Source organism: Dromiciops gliroides, chromosome 2 (genome assembly GCF_019393635.1).
Source record: "Dromiciops gliroides isolate mDroGli1 chromosome 2, mDroGli1.pri, whole genome shotgun sequence".
NCBI lineage: Eukaryota > Metazoa > Chordata > Mammalia > Microbiotheria > Microbiotheriidae > Dromiciops > Dromiciops gliroides.
Genome location: NC_057862.1, coordinates 22305472 through 22319417, shown reverse-complemented (window position 1 = coordinate 22319417; position 13946 = coordinate 22305472). Strand labels below are relative to the sequence as shown.

At 42.4% G+C, this 13946-nt stretch overlaps 1 protein-coding gene across 6 annotated transcripts in view; it reads left to right on the top strand.

Annotated features, from left to right (window-relative positions):
• ANK3 (ankyrin 3) overlaps positions 1–13946 on the top strand; it is a 380917-nt gene that overhangs the window by 231667 nt on the left and 135304 nt on the right. For all 6 annotated transcript variants that reach the window (XM_043988596.1, XM_043988597.1, XM_043988598.1 and 3 more), the window contains one exon: positions 4799–4897. In XM_043988596.1, the coding sequence (XP_043844531.1) occupies positions 4799–4897 (99 nt within the window). The remainder of the gene's footprint in view (positions 1–4798; positions 4898–13946) is intronic.

Below are 13946 nucleotides of genomic sequence, written 5' to 3'. Positions count from 1 at the left end.
GAACTTTCCAAATATTTTCCCAGTTGATCCTCATAATACCCTTAGGAGGTAGGTGCTATTATTATCCTCATTCTACAGCTGAGGAAACTGAGGCATGCTGAGGTTGTGACCTGCCATGGATCACATAGCTAGTTAAGTGTCTGAGGTCAACTTTGAACTCAAGACATCCTGGCTCCAGGTCCACAGATTTATCCACTCTACCACCTCAGTAGCTAGATTATTTTCAGCTTTTCATTTTAAATGTGAAAGAGAATCCACAGCTTATTCTTTGTATGTAGGCATGATTATGAGATGCTTAACACCTTGATGTTTCTAAGCGTCAAGGGTTTAGTTCCCTCTAAGGCCCTACCATTCCCTCCTTTCCTAGAGATTGGCTAAGCCCAGCTTCCTAAATTTAAGGTGATTCATTCCAGCTCTGATTTGGACCCTGGCTTCTTCTAGGTATGAGACTCTCAAAGGCTCTCCTCTTCCTCTACTTCATCAATTCTTCTCTGACACTTTGTCCACAAAAAGTTTTGAAGGTCAACCGAAAAGGGAAATGTGCCTGTCTGATGATGCCCCAGAGCCAGTGTGACCTTTTTTTTTCTTTTGTCCTTTTTTCTGAATTGACTGAAATCAGCCGCTTCCAGTGTAAACACACACACACACACACACACACACACACCACTTCCAGGGCCCAGCAGGAGATTCCTGCTGCTTCCATACTTCTGGCAGACATGGGAGAATCTCAAGAGACATCCCCTACTGTTTCAAGAATGATCACAAGTCTATTTCAATCATTTCTAGAAAGAGCTCCTCATTTCTACAGGAAACACATATCCTTAGAAAATAGCAGGTAGACCTCAGAGTCAGGAAGACTTGTGTTCAAATGCTGATACTGACTCTCACACAGTTGTTGTGTCCCCCTGGGACAATCACTTAATGTGTGGGTGCCTCAGAGAGCATGGGGACTATAGACTACAGATCTAGTGCCTGCCTGCATTGAAAAACCGAACTCCTTTCCTGGAGCTTCCTACGCCATTGAAAACAGATCAGATTGGGGGCAGCTAGGTGGATAAAGCACCCGCCCTGGAATCAGGAGGACCTGAGTTCAAATCCGGCCTCAGATACTTGACACTTACTAGCTGTGTGACCCTGGGCAAGTCACTTAACCCCCATTGCCCTGCAAAAAAAAAAAAAAGAAAGAAAGAAAGAAAGAAAACAGATCAGGTTAAAAAACCAAGGTCAATGGGGCAGCTAGGTGGCACAGTGGATAGAGCACCGGCCCTGGAGTCAGGAGTACCTGAGTTCAAGTCCAGCTTCAGACACTTAACACTTACTAGCTGTGTGACCCTGGGCAAGTCACTTGACCCCAAATGCCTCACTAAAAAAACAAAAACAAAAAAACAAAACAAAACAAAAAACAACAAAGGTCAATGTCATCAATTTGTAGCTGGCAGGACCTTAAAGGCAAACCATCCGGTGCTCTCCCAGAAATCTCAAAGTCCTGCAGTAGAAATCTTTCATCTCTTTAGAAAAGGAGCTTTGTACAGCATGAGTATTGGAAGGTTGCATACTACCCTGAGGTTGTTAGCAAAGGATTAGATGTTTTACAGAGTAGGAGTCAAGAAATTCCAAAACTTCATTACTCAATCAGTCAGCAAGTATTTACTAAGCATCCTTTGTGTGCCAACATACAAAGACAAAAAGGAAACAGTCCCTGCCCTCAAAAAGCTTATACTCGAATAGGTTCAAAATATGGGGAACGGTGGACAGAGGGGGAGTGTTTTGATTTCAGAACTCAGATGTGTCAGATGACAATATGCCCAGGCTTGTTTTTCTGGATTGGGTCTGAATCATTGGATGGGCCTGGCAGCCCTTCCAGCTCTCATTGCTGCCTCTTTCTATCCTGGAGTATTACAATCCTTGGTTCATCTGGTTTGGGGTCAAGAGAAATCCAAACAGGTCATTTTTCTCAGCAGCTGCTGGATTGACTTGGAATATCTTTTCTGCCCATCACCTTCCTTGGTAACTTTCCTATTGTTGAGCTTCAAGGTTCTCCAGGTGTGATCCAATCCACCTTGGTACCCAATGAACAGGATCTCTGTTAATCAAGGGCATTTTCCTAGCTGATAAGAGGAACTCTGAGATGACTGTCAGCCTGAGGCTGTTCACTAGTAAGGACATGCTTGCTGTCTTCTCACCATGGACAGGGACCTTGTGGAATGCTCAGATCTTTTAGCACACCAGAAGGGAAAGCTTGATTCCAACCTGATACTGTCAGGAAGAACTCCATTGTTGTAACCCTAGAGCTGGTGTAAGAGCAGAGCCCCAGCCCCTCATTTGACAATGAGCAAACCAAGGCTTGGAGAGACACGGCTACACACAAAGTAAATGTCAGAGCCAGAATTTGAACCCAGGACCTCTGACTCCACAGCAAGCACTATTTCCACTGTACCACACTGCCTCCACAACATGGCCCCAGTGGGCTGTAAGCTTCTTGAAAGCAGGGATTGTTTCTTCCTATTTGTATCCCCAGAGCCTAACAGTGTCAGGCACAGAGAAGAGGCAATTAATTAAATGGCACAGTGGATAAAATGCTGGGCCCGAAGTCAGGAAGACTTGGTTCAAATCCAGCCTTATGCACTTACTGGCTGTGAGACCCTGGGTAAGTCATTTAACCTCTACCTGTCTCTGCTTCCTCAACTGTCAAATGGGGATAATAGTAAATAGCACCTGCCTTCCAGCTGAGGATCAAGTGAGATTAGGTGTAAAGTACTTGGCACAGCACCTGGAAAAAAGGTGGTACTTAATAAATGCTGCTGCTTCTTCTTCTTCATCTCCTCCTCCTCCTCTTTCTTTTTCTTCTCCTTCTCTTTCTTCTTCTTCTTCATCTTCTTGTTGTTCTTCTCCTTGTTCTTATTCTTCTTTTTCTTCTCCTCCTCCTTCTTCTTCTTGTTCTTCATCTTCTTCTTGTTGTTCTTCTTCATCATCTTCTTTATCTTGTTCACCTTCTCCTCCTCTGTCTTCTTTTTGTTCTTCTTGTTCTTGTTCTTCATCTTCTTCTTGTTCTTCATCATCTTCTTTATCCTGTTCTTCTTGTTCTTGATCTTCTCTTCTTCTTCTTCCTCCTCCTCCTCCTCCTCCTCCTCCTCTTCCTCTTCTCCTTCTCCTTCTCCTTCTCCTTCCCCTTCCCCTTCCCCTTCCCCTTCCCCTTCTCCTTCCCCTTCTCTTTCTTCTTCTTCTTCTTCTTCTTCTTCTTCTTCTTCCCTTCCTTCCCCCTCCTTCCCTCCTTCTCTCTCTCTCTCTCACACACACACACACACACACACACACACACCTCTTCCCCAACTGGAATATGAGCTCCTTTGGAGTAGGGATTGTTTCTTTGTACTCATACCACCAGAGCCTAACACAGTGCCCCGTAAGTAGCAGAGGCTTAATAAAAATTTGTTGATTGATTTATACACGAGTCTGCCAGTTCCCTACAAACTTGCCCCTATTTCTCCTTCCAATTTGCCAGGGGCCTGTTTCAGTGGTAGCTCCACTATCCCCACCCCCGCCCCCGTTATTGGGTCACTCCCCTTATTGTCTATCCATTGCTCTCTGAATCAGAGCCCAGAGATCCTTTCCACAGACTTCAGGAAAAACTCCCACTAAGAACCACCCTAAACACCCACTCCAACCACCAAAAAAAGTATGTCTCAGGCTTAGGGCAGCAGCCCACGGCACTTTGACCAATTTTGTGGCTCAAAATGCAATTTTCTCCCCAGGGAAATATACCTTGGAAAATTACCCTCTAATTACCCTCTAATTATGTCACTGTTTGGGGTGATCTTTCCCAAACTTTCTTTTCCTCTCAGGTCTATAAGTGATGTAGATCAGTCCTCCACCCTCAGAGAGGAGGGAGCTTGAGTGGGAGTAACTCACCCAGAATGCTAGGAGGATATTTGATATCCCCAGCCCCCAATGCAGGACTTCAGCCAAAGTGGGGCAGGGGTTGTGTAATGTCCACAGCATAAATTTAACTGAGTTCACTGGGAAAGCCACGGGGACACAGCTCTTACCAGATTACCTATAAGATGCCTCCAGTGCTCCTTCTAGCTCTGCATCAATGATTCTTTGATCCTAATTTCCCACACAAAAAAAATAAATAAATGTGTTATTGTTGATATTTCTCAGTTAGAAGGCCTACTCGTGTTAAGACCCCAGGAGTTTCTTACTTTTTTCAGTGTGAGTATTCCCTTCCAGTGCTTAGCACAGTGCCTGGTACATCGCAGATGCTTAGTAAATGCTTATTGACTGACTGATTAATTGATACAGATCACAAACCCTCTAGATCTTACTAAAGGAATTGCTGCAACCAAAAGCAATCACTGCCCTATGGACAAGCCTAGTGATGAGCCTCTTCAAACACAGTCTGGCCCTTGGGGGATAAACTCCATGGTCTGCTTGAAGCCTCCCCATGTCTAGGACCAGCCCATGTCCTGCTAGCTTTAGTTTGAAAAGCCAAAATGACCTCCATGTGATGGGGCATCAGAGGAGGATTTTAGTGCAAGAAAAAAGGTTTATTGGATTATTGGGAACATGGAATTTTGGTGATGTAGAAAGTATAAGTCTTTTGAGGGCAGGAGCTTTCTTGAAGACATCCCCAGTACTTGGTAAACAGCAGGCCCTTAATAAATGCTTCTGGATTGATTGGTTTTATAAGTCATGTTTTCTGCAATGTGCTCTTTTTATTAAAATTATGTCTGACTATCTTATCAACTCCATGTATTTTTCATGTACTAAAAGGTGACTGGTTTTGTGTGCTTTCCAGAGTGGCCTGACCCCTCTCCACCTGGCTGCACAAGAGGACAGAGTGAATGTGGCTGAGGTCCTGGTGAATCAAGGAGCAGCCGTTGATGCCCCAACCAAGGTATGACCCTCTGTTGCCCGGTACTTGCAGCCCTGTGGCTGCATCAATTATTACTCAACATGTAAACGTCTATGGAGCACATGTCCTGTCATGCTCCTTGTATGCGGCACATCAAATGTTCTCCATGTTAACTTTTTGACCCATTAGTTGCCTCTTCTCCAAGGAGACTGAAACAATATAGTTCTACCATATGACTTTTTAATTAAATATTTTTATTATAAATAATAGCAATCTCAATAAAAAACAATGTTAGAAATTAAATGAGGAATAAAATTGCAAACTGTTTAGAGTTTTTCAAAAAGAAAAGGTGTATATAAATAATATTATATCATTAATAATATATTACATGTGGGGCAGCTAGATGGCGCAGTGGATAGAGCACCGGCCCTGGAGTCAGGAGTACCTGAGTTCAAATCTGGCCTCAGACACTTAACACTTACTAGCTGTGTGACCCTGGGCAAGTCACTTAACCCCAATTGCCTCACTAAATTTAAAAAAACTAATAATAATAATATATTACATGCCATTATATAACTGTATATTATAATATGAAATATGTAACAGCTAAAACATAAATATTTATTTGAAATTTTCTATTTATTTCTCTAAAGTCCCTATATCATATATTAACACATATTTCTATAAACTTCAACAAAATAATAATTACACCCTATTAGCTGTAGGTCCCCCTTCTACTCTCTTTCTTTCTCTGCACTTAGCAGATTTCATTGTTTATTTTAGGCAGTCCTAGTGGGGATCTACGTTGCTTTCCTCATTCTGCTTTCTTCCCCCGCGTCCTTTTATTCTTTTTTTTTTTTTTTTTTTTTAGTGAGGCAATTGGGGTTAAGTGACTTGCCCAGGGTCACACAGCTAGTAAGTGTTAAGTGTCTGAGGCCGGATTTGAACCCAGGTACTCCTAACTCCAGGGCCAGTGCTCTATCCACTGCGCCACCTAGCTGCCCCCCCCCACGTCCTTTTATAGAAATGATTTCCAATTTCACCATGGTCTCCTTATTTGTCAATTTTTTATAGAGTGATAGTATCCCATTATGTCAAAAGACCACAATTTAGTCAGCCATTTGCTGGTTATGAGACACCAAGGATAATTACAACTTATCAGTATTAGAAATAAATCCTCTGTGGATCACAGAATTGCAGAATTGGAAGGAACTTGGGATGCCATCAAGGGCAACTCATAAGTGAACAAGAATCCCCATGACAACATGTTACTGTACACAGAAATGTCTTTTTAAAGCATAACAATTTCCTCAGGGTTGATCCTCCATAGTTTGATCAGTTTTGTAGCTCTTACGGCATATCACCGATATGAAACTTTTCTTCTGAAATACTATTTTCTTTTCGTGGTGTGGTTATCTTGCAGCGTAATAATAGCTAACATTTATATAGCACCTAGACAGCAAGGTGGCATAGTAGATAGAGTACTGGGCATGGAGTCGGGAAGACTCCTCTTCCTGAGTTCAGATCTGGCCTCAGACACTTCCTAGCTCTGTGACCCTGGGCAAGTTACTTCACTCTGCCTGCCTCAGTTTCCTCGTCTGTAAAATGAGCTGGAGAAGGAAATGACAAACCACTCCGAGATCTTTGCCAAGAAAATCCCAAATGGGATCACAACAAGTCAGACATGACTGGAAAACCACTGAATGACAAAAATGTAGCACCAACTATGTGGCAGGTACTGTGCTAAGCACTTTTCAGTTATTATCTCATTGGATCCTCCCAACAACCCTAGGAGGTTGTTACCATTATTATTTCCATTTTATAGATAAGCAACAAATAGCAATTCCTCGTTTTGATAGGCTAGTCTCTAAAGGGAATAGAATGAAGAATTAAATCCTTCGTTACTTTTTAAAGTCCATTTGAAAGATCTACAAATGAAAAAATGGGATTCTGTTTTTATAAATACAGATAGAACCTCTTAAGAAGAGTCAATAACCTTCTTACCTACTTGAATCTCTCAGTGTTTGTGATGCTAATGTAGAGATAATAGATAGATTATTGGATGTGGAGTCAGGAAGATCATTCTCTCCGATTGAGTTTCCTTACCGGAGAAATGGGTATAATTAAGATAAGACCTTTAGTACTTGCCTCACAAGGTGGTGGTGAGGATCCATTGAAATAATGTAGGTAGAGAGCATGATAACCCTTCAAGCACTGGAGAAACAATAGTTGTTATATGTGTATTATATACATATATCATATTATATATTCAGTCTTCAGGTGTTTTAGGTTGTGGTGTTAATTTTTTTAAGTTTCATAGAAGGTCTTTGACTTAATCAGTTACCTACAGCTAGGTGGTGAAGTGAATAGAGCACCGGCCCTGGATTCAGGAGGACCTGAGTTCAAATCCAGACTCAGACACTTGACACTTAATAGCTGTGTGACTCTGGGCAAGTCACTTAACCCTCATTGCCCCACCAAAAAAAAAAAAAAAATGAATGTTAATCAGTTACCTATGATGGAGTCTTTGACTGCATTTCTAATGACCAAATCTGCCACTTCCCTGAAACAAACCATCAAATTCATTTTACATCCAGTGCCAAGATTTCAAGCTTCATCAAGAAGGTAGTCAGCCAGAATCCCATAATTCCTCTGGGGCCTCATCAAAGACATGAATATGCTTCTGGAAGCCATCCCTGTTTAGAACACCTTCCTACCTGAATTCATATCTGAATAGGAAACAGTTCTTCACCTTTTCCCTCCTTGAGTTCAGCAACGTTTGTTTTCTGACAACCTTTTTCTGCAATGTCTGTTTAATAATAACAATAGTCATTGCTCATATTTATATAATACCTACTATGCGCCAGGCACCATACTAAGTGCTTAACAAATATTATCTCACTTGATCCTCATAACAACCCTGGGAGGTAGGTGCTATTATTGTCCTATTTTACAGATGAGGAAACTGAGGCAAATAGAGATTAAATGACTTTTCCAGGGTCACATAACTAGTAAGTGTCTGACCTGGGATTTGAGCTTAGATCTTTCTGATTCCAGGCCCGGCAGTCTATCTACTATACCTTGTACAGTGGCATTTTTTGCCTGTAAGGGCCAAGCCAGGCCCAATTACTGCTTAACTGCTTAACATCTTTCAGAACACAACCCCTGAGAAGAACAGCCCACAGTCTTTGTGTGATTTAATACTGTACATAGAGAGAGTTTTGTAGGCCCTTAATAAACAGAATTGTGAGTAAAGTGAACTCCAAGCATATTTACTGTGGACATATTTTGATTTGAAAGACAACCTGGCATAGTGGGTAGGCCAGCAGTCCCAGAGTCAGAAAGACCTGGGGACAAGGCTTATTATTGTTTCTTAGTGTTGTGTGTGTGTGTGTGTGTGTGTGTGTGTGTGTGTGTGTGTGTGTGTGTGTGAAACTGTAAGTTACAGAGGGGTTCATGGCTCTGTACTGGTGGAAGGAATTTTAGTACTGGGAGTACCCTGTCCTGACCACAGGTCCAGACCAAAGAAAAGCATTCTGACATATTAGTTCAAATTGAGGTGTGGTGTTGCCTTTTGTCAAGATGCCCATTTAGTGTAGTCACTGTTTTTGTTCACATGCTCTCTGATAAGAGCATGTTATTAAGATTTCCAAACTGGTACAATCAGTATGAACAAGCCCAGAGTTGTTGGCAGAACCTGGGCAGGTCAAGAAAACCTCTGTGTCAGAAAGGAGACAATGAGAAGTAGTAGAAAAATCAGTACAAATTCCCCTCATTCCTGGGGAAAGGATTCAAAGGAGGGACCTTGAGGATAACAGGGACAAAATCCCAGAATTGGAGAGGCAGAAGAGACCTCAGCAGCTACCCAGTATGACCCATATCCAAGAGGAAGCCCCAGGACAACATACCCAGCCAGTGGGCAGCTCTGATTGTTGTTAGGTAGGCTTTTCCCTATCATCCAGACTAAATTGGTCTCTTTGCTCCAGGTTTTGCCCTCTGGGGCAATCACAGGATTTGGGAGTTGGAATGCAGCTGGGGGGGAGGGGCGCATCTAGTCCAACTTTTATCCAAATGGAATCCTATAGTATATCCAACTAGGGGTCATTTATCTTCTGCTTGAAGACCTCCAAGGAGGGGGAGGATCTTGTTTTGGAAAAGATCATACATCCATTTAAATATCTTCACTGATAATTGCCCTCTCTTTCTTTCCTCTTCCCCCAATAATGTTCTGAAATGCTAAGGGTCCAAGATACTCCAGCTATTGCGGGGAGAAAGCCTAAGCAAAGCACCCCCAGGAGTCCCCAGAATATATCTGAAACCATTTGGCGCAGGGAAATTGTTATATCTCTGTTCTCTCTTTTGAGACACATTTGGGCATCCAAGACTGTTATGAGCCAAGACGATAAACACTTTGGGGACACAAAAGCACATTTATCCATTGTTGAGTCCCCTTATGACATTATTTGTCTTTTTGTGTCTATAGCCTGCCTTCTTCAGCTGATGTAAGAGAGAGCATTGTCCCCTAGAGAGCAGGGACAATACAACAGCCTTTTATGAAGCACTTACTATGTGCTAAGTGCTCAAGGAGATAGCGCACAGTCTCTGACCTGATGGAGGCTCATATAATACAGAAAAGCAGGGTGGTAATGGAGTGGATGGGGCACTGGACTGGGAGTCTAGAAGCCTTCCCCAGTGCCTCAATCCCAGTGCTTTCCCTCTTTTAATTATTTCCTATTTATCATACATATTATATGTTATATATATATATATATTATATGTATGTATATTCATTTGCATGCTTTTCCCCCTTAGTTTGTAAACTCCTTGAGGCAAGGACTGTCTTTTGCCTCTATTTGTATCCCCTGCCCTTAGCACAGTGCCTGGCACATAGCAGGTACTTAATAAATATTGATTGATTATTGTGTGATTCTGGGCAAGTCACTTAAATACTCTGTGACTCAGTTTCCTCATCTGTCAAATGAGGGGTTTGAACTTGATGAACTCCAAAATCCTTATCAATCGTAAATCTACAAGACTACTATCTTTGTAACAGGAACCTTTGTAGGTTTCCTTTGCAGGAATCTTTGTAACTTTTCCCAGCTCCATGATTCTGTATTGGGCATACAGTAGGTGCTCATTAAATGTGTGTTAACTGATGATGAGTAAACATCAAAAGGTGTTACTACAGTCTTCTCCTGGACATCCCAGGTTATAGATAGAATATTTGCCTTTAAAAAGCATCTGCTTCTGAACCGATCTTTTACTCTTGGTTTCCTTATTGGGTGAAGTTACTGTCACGTAAAATGAGATGAATCTGTAATTATCCCTTAATTATAATATTTGTACACAGAGGGAAAGGGGAGGGGTGAGAGGTTTCCCCATGGCTTTTCGAGGACATTTAGTTTGCTAAATAAAGAGGCTGAAACCAACTCAGGCTGAAGAAGCTCAGAACAGGAAGAAAGCTGCGATGGAATCATTTTTTCCTTGGGGCCAGGGGTGGAACTTGTGATTTTGCTATTGTGGGAAATTCCCAATGTAGAAACTCCTTTGCACTTTGGCAACAATTCTGTTACTTCTAGGCTTAGAGAGTTGATGCTTTGTTGTTGTGCAGTCATTTCAGTCATGTCTGACTCTTCATGACCCCATTTGGGGTTTTCTTGGCAAAGATACTAGAGTGGTTTGCCTTTTCCTTCTCCAGCTCATTTTATAGATGAGGAAACTGAGGCAAACAGGGTTAAGTGACTTGCCCAGAGCCACACAGCTAGTAAGTGTCTGGGGTCATATTTGAACTCAGGTCTTCTTGACTCCAGATTCAGTGCTCTATCTGCTATGCCACCTGGCTGGCCCCTGAGGCATTAGGAGAATAAGAGGCTTGCCAAGAATCAAAGAGCCAGTATGTTTCAGAGGTCACACTTAAAGCCAAGGCTTCCTGACTCTGAGACCAGCCCTCTATCCATGACACCACATGGCCTCTCATAATTATAACATTATGAGCAATATTGCACATAGTATCACACTTTGCTACGATGTTTTAAGGTTCACACAGTGTCTTTCTCATCATAACCCTACAAGCTCAGCATTACGAGTATCATCTCCACTTTGTAGATTAGCAAACCGGGCAAAAAGACTTTGTGCAAGGTCACGCATCTAGTAACTGTCAAAAGTGGAATTCCACCGAGACCTCTCCCAACTCCAACTCAATCCAGGGCTCGTTTCGACACACGGTTCTGTTAGTTTACAAACATCATCTGGCCACTTTCTTTAGTGAGGAAGTGATGGGAGGATGCTGGTAGTGACTGCCTTTAACAGGTGTCAGATTGGCTTGGAGTGTTTCATGCTCCCCTCCTTACTCTCAGCCCTTTGTTGGACCAATGTAACCCTACATTGGGCTATTCTCAGGAAAGTCAGTGAGTGGGCAGGGATTGCAGAGCTGGAGCTGAAGGGGATCAAGGACCAACCCCATCACTTGAGAGATAAGGAAACTGAATCCTAGAGAGAGAGTGATTTGCCCAAGGATTCACAGAAGCAGAATCTGAACCCAGTCCTCTGACTTGAGAATCAGTGTCTTTTCTTTCCACTGTACCGCTGTGCCCCAGAGTGGGAGGGACTATCCAATCTAACTCTGTTTTACACAGGAAAAAACTGAAGCCTGGAAGACTCACTGACTTGACCAAGTTTATGCAGGTAGTGAGCATCAGGGGGGGATATGAACCCAGGCCCTGTTTCATGGGAACAAAACAGAAGCTGATTTTTTTCTTTTGTATATTTGAAGCTCCCATTTTCATGACAAAAATATCCCCTGATTTCCCCATTACAGTGATTGTATTATTGGGACTAGTTGAGATAACATATAATGGGGGACAGCTAGGTGGTACAATGGATAAAGCACCATCCCTCTATTCAAGAAGATCTGAGTTCAAATCTGGCCTCAGGCACTTGACACTTACTAGCTGTGTGACCTTGGGCAAGTCACTTAACCCTCATTGCCCCCCCAAAACAAAACAACTCCCCCCCTCAAAAAAAGAAGAGAGAGGTAACATATAATGCCGAATAGCTTCTGTGAGTTCAGTGCCACTCTTAAATGGATTGGTGTTTTGTTAGCCACAGGAGCATCTGTCTCCTTTTGAAAACATATCGTGGCTTCTGTGAGACCTACACACTCGGGCTACTAGATGGATGTGGGCTTGTGATGAAGGTCAAATCTTTGTGGCCCTTCCATGTCCTCAGTCGTACTGGTGCCTGGGTGTGCCCATATACTCAAGAGAACAGAAGGAGCCGAGAATTATTTAAGAATTGTTCAATTTTTATTTGGACGTGATCTAAATTGTTAAATTATTTACTTTTGAGATCTCTTTCTTCTTCTGTCACATTCCCAAAACATAGATGACATGAAAATTATTCCCAAAACCATTTTGCATCTTCCACGTCGATCCTGCTACATCCCATTTAATTTTGTAGAATGTGCCAAAATAGAAAAAGGGACCTGGAAAAATCAGTTTCACATTTGAATTAGAAAAGGGGATTTTAGATGTCTTGAAGACCTTCTTGATCCTTTACCTTTTCCCCAAAAGGGAAGATAGTCTATGCAAAGTTCCAGAGAGATTAATGACTGCCAATGACTCAAACGCTGGCCCTTGTTGGCTCCAGGGGTCTATGATGACCACTGCCCAGGGATATGCTCATTGGACACAGATAGTCCAGTTGTATTCCTGCTGATCCTACAGTCTCTGGAGGATTGTGTGGTCAGTTCTTGGTGCCATATTTTAGGGAGGAAATTGATCAACCAGAGAATGTCCAAAGAAGGACAACCAAGGTATTGAAACACCTTGCATTCCTGCCTTGATGTTTGGACACTAAGGATGCTTGGACAAGAGGAGTCTTGTTAGCTTTTCAAGTATTTAAAAGATTCACTTATGGAAGAGAATAGACTTGTTCTTTTTGGGCCCAGAGAGCAGAATGAAGAGTGGGTGTTGGCAAAGAGAAAGATTTAGGCTTAATAAAAGGAAAAACTGCCTAACAGTTGGTGCTGTTCAGTTATAGCAGAGGTTAGCCCAGCACTTAATAAATGTTGATTGATTGATTGATAGGTTGCCTTCGTCGGTGGCCTGCAGGCAAATGTTTGCCAGATACATTGTGAAGGGGATCAGGTACAGGCTAATCTAAATGGCCTCAGTGGGGAGGTCCCTCTTACCCCTGGGAGTTTGTTATTCTGTCCATCTGACATATCATGGCAGTGATGTCGGCTTATCCTATGACCTTTTACAAATCAACTTCAAACCATCTCAACATTGCGTTCCTGAAAACACTCAGCTTATTCGTATTCCATTTCAAGATCTTGAGTATTTTGCTTTTTTCCATTCATATCCCCAGTGATTAGCACAGTTCTTGGCACATAGTAAGTGCTTAATAAATGCTTTTTCATTATTTGTTCATTTATTGATTCATCCATCCATTCATCATTAATTCACCCTCTCATATGGCCAGGAAGAGGGCCTGCTTCTTGTATGTTGTCACCAGCAGGGGATTGGCCCCCAGATGGATTTCTTTTTCAACCACATCAACTCATGAGTTCTTAGATTCTAATGAATATTAGTGTAGACCCTCCCTCCATCTGTGCAGATCAATCAATCACTGAGCATTTATTAAATACTTGCTGTGCACCAGGTACTTCCTGTGCTAGGGATACAAGTACGAGGAATGAAATCATCACTATTCTGAGGGAATTTAGCGTCTAAGATGGAGGGAGTGTCTACACTGACAAGATCTCCTGTCTGAGCCCATGTAGTAGAATGTAGCTAGAGCAAGTCCACTGATGATGCTTCCTTAACATGCACTGACAGATTTGCAGGGTCTGTGATGGAGGACAAAGGGCATCTGTAGACCCTTCAATTTGGTTCCCCTTTATACCTTCAACAGTCTGCACCCACTGACCCGTGCCCTCTGTCACAGTCCCCACAATTGTAGTTACCCAATAACTTCAAGCATATGTGACTTCCTTAGTGTGACCCAGGCTATACCCTCCAGCGATACAAATAGCAGATTATCGACAACTTCCTTAGTGGATAATCTACAAAGTCATTCCCCTGTGGCC